General features: G+C 42.1%; 1 protein-coding gene across 1 annotated transcript; it reads right to left on the bottom strand.

Moving 5' to 3' along the window:
* Window positions 1–5,870: 5,870 nt before the first annotated feature.
* LOC147442568 (uncharacterized) lies at window positions 5,871–7,294 on the bottom strand. The gene has a single exon (XM_086529683.1). The coding sequence runs from the start codon at window positions 7,032–7,034 to the stop codon at window positions 6,690–6,692; it is 345 nt and encodes a 114-aa protein (XP_086385809.1). The 5' UTR covers window positions 7,035–7,294; the 3' UTR covers window positions 5,871–6,689.
* Window positions 7,295–7,869: the final 575 nt, after the last annotated feature.

The following is a 7,869-nucleotide window of genomic DNA, read 5'->3' as shown; positions in this document are numbered from 1 at the left end:
CGTTCAAACATCTAGAAAGTTACTAGTCGTACATTGCAAACTTACCTTGGTCGCGCAACCCCTAGAGTACTCCCACTCTTCCTCAGTCACTTCTTCACTGCACTATTGTGCGCTTTTCAGTTGGTTGTGCAACCATCTTAAGCTCATGAATGTTGGTAGGCTCTCCAGACCCGTCGGATAGTGCATCGGTGGTCGTCTTCCCCGTCTCCACTTGATTCTTGCCCTTTGTCGCTCTTGCTTTGCATCCTCATATTGTGAGATCCACATTTGCATGAGTGGATTGTGAAGCATTCAAAATCGGTTGATTTTAGCCTCTAGATCTTCCGTCATCTTCTTCTCAACACCGAGATTGCACATGACAATTCCAGATATGCGCTCATCATCTATGGTTCGCCATAGCGTGTCTCGGGCTTTATCAAATCCGTCTAGCCACTCTCCAATGTACACTAGGGACTCTGATACCAACCAACCTTCTTCCATGCTACCCTCCGGACGTGCCTTCTGACGCACATATCCCTTGAGCGTTTTCATGAAACGTTCTAAAAAGAACATCCATCTGGAGTGTACTGTGCCGGCTATTTCCACCTCATCAACTATGTGAACAAGAAGATGCACCTGAATGGTTAGCATAGTAGTAGGAAAATGTTTCTCAAACATACACACAACCTCTGCAGCGTTTAGTTTGGCGAATGGTATGGAGTCTACGTTGTTGTGAGATCCATTGTACTAACTTCGCAAGTTTGTAGATTGTGTTACGGACGTCAAGAGACAGACATCCCTCAATGGAAACCGGTAAAATAAACTGCAAAACACGTGCAGCAATGATATTAAAGTACGTCCACACACGAATTTGTTACACAATTCTCACTATGATATACTCCACTATGAACATACCTGACACATTTTATGCCAGTCGTGTGACTTCAAACCGGTAAGCTTTCCTTCTTTACTAAAACACGTTCGGAGCGAGTGCATTACGCCAGTGGGAGTCCGCAAAGATCGAATGGTCTCTTTTACTTTGCGTTCTTGGGCTCCTGTGAAAATCCATGGTGCTTTAGGGAGTTTTATCGATCCATCCGACGCTGTTTGTGGCCAATATTGCTCCATACGATCCACATTTCAAAGGTCAACTCTGGCTCCCAAAGTATCTTTCTTGCCGGTCAGATGGTCCCATAGTAGATTACCCACATTCTTGAATATGTGCATTGGATCAAGCAAGTGATTGATCATGAGTCGGGGCCAGTATGGTAACTCGTACCATAGAGATAGTCTCTTCATCACTAGGGGAAATCCGTCATCACACATCTCCTTCTGCTCTAACCATGCTTGTGCAGACATCCTCGGTGTCTCTCTTCCCGTCGCGTAACACTGATTCTCTGGAAGATACGCTTGATGACCTTCGTAGATTTGCTTCTTCAGTGAGGGCGCCCTACGTGCATTCAGACTAGGTCCACATGTGACACATGCTCTGTATCCGCTTGTTTGAAGCCCTGCATGTATACACATGATAATAGATCAATTTGAGAAAAAGCAAGATTTACAGTGTCTGAGTGAGGAGTGTAAATAGAGCACCTGAGCATTCTATTAGTCCGTGATAGTCATGCATGGTCCACATTAGAATGCCTTTGATCAAAGCATTCCGTCGACCTGTGTGTCAGCTCATATCCACCACCTCTATGCCAATCCACAATTGTTGTAGCTCTTCCAATAGTGGACGAAGATACACATCCATATTCTTCACTTTATATCGCCCCGGCACAATCAAGCTTAGCCATAGGTGCCCCTTCTTCGTAGTCAACCACGGGGGAATGTTGTAGTTGACGATGACAACGGGCCATACACTGTAAGATGTTGATCTTTGACCAAATGGATTTACGCCATCCATAGCCAGGCCTAAGCGCAAATTTCGAGCTTCCCTGGCAAAATCTGTCCATGTTCTATCTATATGTTTCCAGGCTGCACAATCTGCAGGAATCCGTAGCACACCATCCGAAGATTTATTCTCCTCATGCCATGATGCTAGGGCGGCCATGGACTTACATTCGAAGAAATGCTTGATACGAGGAAGCAGAGGAAAATGTCGCAAAACCTTTTGCGGAATTTTTGTTCCGTGGAGATCTACTCGATATCTTTAGGAATCACATTTCAGACACTTCTCGATGTCTATGTATTCCCCTCTGAAAAGAATGCAGTCATTAGGACAAGCGTGGATCGAATTGTAATCTATCCCCAAGTTTCGCAAAATCTTTCTTGCTTCCTCTCGAGAATCTGGCATCACATTATCAACTGGTAGTATGTGTTCTTTGAGCAATCTACACGACATAAAAATACGGTATAATTGCGTAAAAATCTATCAGATCATTATACATTTAGAGTTTTATTAAAGTAAACTAATTGTAATAGATCACCTGAAAAGCACTGTGACGCTAGTGTCACTCCATCCAAACTTTGTCTGCATGTTGAGAAGAACCAGGAGCGCTTTCAATCTAGACACACGTGCTCCATTATACAATGGCGTATCGGCTTCACTTTTCATATCATCATAGACAAGCCTTTCTGAATCCATGATCGTCTCAATCATTTCATCAATTTCAGGCTCAAACATTGCCTCGTTGGGAATGTGGTCTGCATGATCATCCCCCGAGCTGTCAGAGGCTACATCTTGTGGCCTCACATATGCTGCTTGACCAAAGCGCCTGCGAACACGTCTATTGGGTTGCAAGATTGCTGCCTGTTGGCCAGCGTCAGAGTCCGACGGGTTATAATTGGCAACAACTCGATCTATAAAAGATGGATCAAACTCGCCAAATTCGCGAACTTGCTACAAAGAAACGCGTCTTGTCCATCACACAGCATGCTTGCAATGGTTACAAGGACATAAGATCCTCGTTGAGAGATAGGTGTTTCGGTTAGACGGCCCCACATCCTCATCACTACTCATAATGAGGGCAAAAATCTTATAACCTAGACAACAAATTTAATCTTCTATTGACATTTAGAATCTTTTATCTCTCTCTCTCTCTCTCTCTCTCTCTCTCTCTCTCTCTGTGTGTGTGTTCACACTGTAAACTACCTCACATTCCCTAGTCATGTCCAATCCCCGCACACCTCGGTCTAGAGGTGCACGGAGATCAGAACCACCGGGTTATAATCTCGTCTTTATTGGTCAATGCCTATATTTGTGGGTATAAGAAATCTACACATCCACGTCTACATGATACTGCATGTAGTCGACCAAACCCCTTTGCCTCTTCTCTAGCTGTAGCATTTCACATCATCTTAACATCTTTTCATAGTAGATCTTTGTTTATAGCATGCAGGTACGTCATTCTTGCAATGTAGATAATGTCTGCTCAAGGCACTTAATTCTTATTCTAGATTTGACAGGATATGCGTGGTGTGTGTGTGTGTGTGTGTGTGTGACCCTTGAAATCGTCATCTTGCATCACTAGTTTCTGTGTATGCTCAATTTGCTCTTCCATTAGCTGAACATGACGGCTTATTGTATGGTAGCAGCAGTCGAACATGCAGGTGGAAATGCTAGTCCGCATGGACTGTCGAGGCTATGAGCGCAGGAATTTTTCTCGCCATTTCTTCTAACCTTATCTTAAACGATTTCCTCGCCATTTCTCCTAACCTTAATTAAATAACCTAAATCTAATTTACTATAACAACCCTAAACCTAAATTAATAAACCTAAATCTAATCTAAAATAACGTAAATCTAAATCTAACGTAAATAAACCTAAATCTAATCAAACGTAAATCTAACGAAAAATAATCCTAAATCTAATCTAATTTAACTTAAATAAACATAAATCTAATTTAACGAAAGTCTACATCTAACCTAATCTTTAACGTCTTTTGGGATAGTTTCCTACGACGTTAAAACTCTCTTCTTCTTGTGTGTGTGTGTGTGTGTGCCAATAAAAAGAGAAAAATGGTATAACCTTTCTATCACCCAAGTGTGGTAGATTGGTTATGCCATTTTCCTCTTGAATAACAAGTCTTGGTTTCAGCTCCTCGTCGGCTAGATTTTTAGGTCTCTTTAATTAGTTTCCTACGACGTTAAATTAAACTTTCTTCTTTTCGGGGGTGTGTGCACGCCAATAAAAAAAAGAGAAAATGGTATAACTTTTCTATCACTGAAGTGTGATAGATTGGTTATGCCATTTCTCTTATGAATAACATGTCTTGAGTTCAACTCTTGTCGACTAGATCTTTAAGGTCTCTTGGGATACTTTCCTACGATGTTAAGACTCTCTTCTTCTTCTTCTTCTCTCTCTCTCTCTCTCTCTCTCTCTCTCTCTCTTTTCCTCTCTCAATGTGTGTGCATTTTTTGATTATTCATGTATGTGTGCGTTTTTTTGGTTTATGCATGCTCTCTCTCTCTTTTCCTCTCTCAATGTGTGTGTGCTTTCTTTGATTATACATGTGTGTGTGCGTATTTTTGGTTTATGCATGCTCTCTCTCTTTTCCTCTCTCAATGTGTGTGTGATTTCTTTGTGTATGCATGTGTGCGTTTTTTGTTTATGCTTGTGCTCTCTCTCTCTCTCTCTCTCTCTCTCTCTCTCTCTCAAAAACACAATGTGTGTGTGTGTGAAAGAGAGGGAGAGAGAAAGAGGGGAAGGGACCATGAGAGTGAGGAGAGGGAAGGAGCATACGTGGCTCTCCTTCCTCTCCTCTCATGTGTGTGTGTGTGTGTGAGAGAGAGAGAGAGAGAGAGAGAGAGAGAGAGAGAGAAAGAGAAGGAGAGAGAGAAAGAGGGGAAGGGAACATGAGAGTGAGGAGAGGGAAGGAGCATACCTGACTCTCCTTCCTCTCCTCGTGTGTGTGTGTGTGTGTGTGTGTGTGTGTGTGTGTGTGGAGAAGAAAGAGAGAGAGAGAGGGAGAGCGTTACCTTGCTTGCTTGAGCGCGCGTCGAAAACTCAGATCTGAGGTCTGAGTTTTCGGACGCTCTTGGTTATTTTTTTAGCCCTGTCGACGTCGCTATATGCGTCGTTATAGCGACGTCGTGCATTTTCATGTTTAAGCGTCGCAGTATGAGCGTCGCTAATGTTAAGCATAGCTTGTAGTGCATGTTGCTATCTTACTACAATAGAGTCCTTTTACATGGCACACTTATAGCATAGATAGGGACATTGGGCTACACTTGTGCAATATAGCACACATAATAGCGTAGGTAGAGACAATGGACTATCTTGACACATTACTTGGCTACATATCACATATACAATATCACACACATTATACATTAGTGTTTGGCTGATGGCTTGAGCCTTGAGCTACTAGTCTATGCTAGGACTACACTCAACATTATGCAATGTTTCCATCTCATTCGCTCTTGTAACCACAGTTAAAAAAAAGGCCCCCTTCACTAATACATAAGTGTGGATGGGTTGGAAAATATATCTTCCTCGTAAACCTAGAATTATAGAATTTTTGGCTAATCTTACACAATATGGTGGTTTTTAGTGTAATTTTTGGCGAATTTGTGTCCAAATCGAAAAAAAATGGCAATTTCGGGCAAATGTTTTCATGAGTGATTTTTGTAAAATAGCCAACTGATTTTGAAGACCCTTGAAAAATAGACATTGGGCTATAAATAGTCCCTATTTTTTTCCTTACTTGTAGGTATACATGTAAACGTAGTACCTATATGTGTGTGTGTGTGTGTGTGTATACATACATACATATATATATATACATATATGTGTATACACACACACACACACACACACACACACACACACACACACACACATATATATATATATATATATATATATATATATATATATATATATATATATTGTGGTGTGCTCACAAGTGGACAAGAATAGAACCCAAATGAGTCTGCCTACAAGAGAGTCGGGCAGCTCCTATATTTCCAACCAGTTAGTACATGCCAAGATAGTGGACCAAGTGTCCTCCCACACTAGGTGGTCGGACACAGCTAATGGACACACACACCACACCTCCCCCCTTAGGGAGAAAAAGATGCACATCTTTTTACAAGATTTTGGACTGAGATCGACATGACTTGACTCTTCGACGCCTCATATGGGGGGAAGATCAAACAGCGGCTTAACGACGACTAGGGATTGAGTGGACTGAAACGGATGAGGACATACATCTCGATGTAGGCAAAGCATGAGGTCGCTATCCCTATGCTAATGGCTATACGAGGAACGGCTCGGGCATGTGTCATAGCGGCAAGGACACAATACAATATATTTGGCGACATACATTATTCTCTAAAAGGGGTTTGATGTGTTTCATTAGATGATTTATTGAAGATGAACTATTGTTAAGTGAGAGGTGCTTAAAGAAACATAAAAGGAACGCCAGCTGGAATGATTTGCAAGCTTGACTGTTCTGCAAATTAATCAGATCCAATTGCAGAACGTTGACAATCCAACCCAACCCAGATTGAGTGCCTGAAGATCAAGAAGCTTTGAGCAAGTGGTGTAATTACTGTAGCAGGAGCAGGGAGGGTTGCTTCACGTTGGTGTCATTTCTTAGAATGCATCTTGTGTAGAGATATGGACAACCGGACAAGAAGGGGCTGCTGTTGCGGCACCTATTTGTAGGGATTTTGCCACAGCATCATTGCCTACAGCAGCAGAAACACCTTCGTCTTTTGAGGCGGCATGGAGGACAGCATGGTCGCCTGCGAGGGTTGCACCATTACTTGCATCTGCAAAGAGAGCGGCAGGAAAATCTTCTGCAAACAGGGTCTTTGTCTGCAGCAAAGTTTGCGGCAGCTTCGATAGCACCAAGAAAAGTACTAATGGGTGTGTAATCTGCAGGGATGCGACATCGTTGCCTACAAAGAGTAACAGCGGCTGCTGAGGAAGGCTCTTCCAATGAAGCAATAAATGCTTCCATGATGGCGGTGTCAGCCTCGACTGCAACAACTGAGTCGAGCGGGCTGGCTGTAGGATCGGTGCAGGTCTCCTCTGTAGTGGATATTTGCGGCATGGACTGGGTAGCACCCCCGTGGGCAGCTGGATCAGTCTGCAGGTTTTGCATCAAAGGTTTTCGATTAGACTGCACCAGCGGCGGCAAAGGTTGGTAGATGAAGGGGGGCAAGAACTTCAGCTTCTACAAAGGGACAGGTAGGGCTACCGACAGCAAAGTGAGGGGCACACGATGGCGCTCTCTTCTCTCTCTCTCTTATCTCTACCCGGCATCCCAAGCAAACACCATCGCTACTTCTGGGATGCTCCAACAAAACCAAGAAAAGGTTTCCAACTAACCTTTGCCCGTCAACTCCACCAATGTGGTGTGCTCACAAGTGGACAAGAATAGAACCCAAATGAGTCTGCCTACAAGAGAGTCGGGCAGCTCCTTATATTGCCAACCAATTAGACGTACATGCCAAGATAGTGGACCAAGTGTCCTCCCACACTAGGTGGTGGGACACAGCTAATGGACATACACACCACAATATATATATATATATATACATATATGTGTATATATAGATACATATATAAATAAATAAACATATACACATATATGTATCTATATATACACATGTATATGTATACATATATGTATGTATTACCCATGATGACTTGTAAAGGTAGTAGATATGCAGGGGTAATATCCTTGGGGGGCAAACACAGGGTGTGTTCACTCCTCATATAATTTGCATTGGATATGGGTAAAGAAGAAACATATATGTATCTATATATACACATGTATATGTATACATGTATACATATACATGTGTATATATAGATACATATATAAATAAATAAACATATACACATATATGTATCTATATATACACATGTATATGTATACATGTATACATATACATGTGTATATATAGATACATATATGTTTATATGTTTATTTA

This window comes from Adiantum capillus-veneris, chromosome 14, assembly GCF_014529385.1.
Source record: "Adiantum capillus-veneris isolate H3 chromosome 14, ASM1452938v2, whole genome shotgun sequence".
In the NCBI taxonomy this organism is placed as follows: Eukaryota; Viridiplantae; Streptophyta; class Polypodiopsida; order Polypodiales; family Pteridaceae; genus Adiantum; species Adiantum capillus-veneris.
The sequence above is the reverse complement of the archived record's forward strand: the minus strand, read 5'-3'. Positions and strand labels throughout refer to the sequence as shown.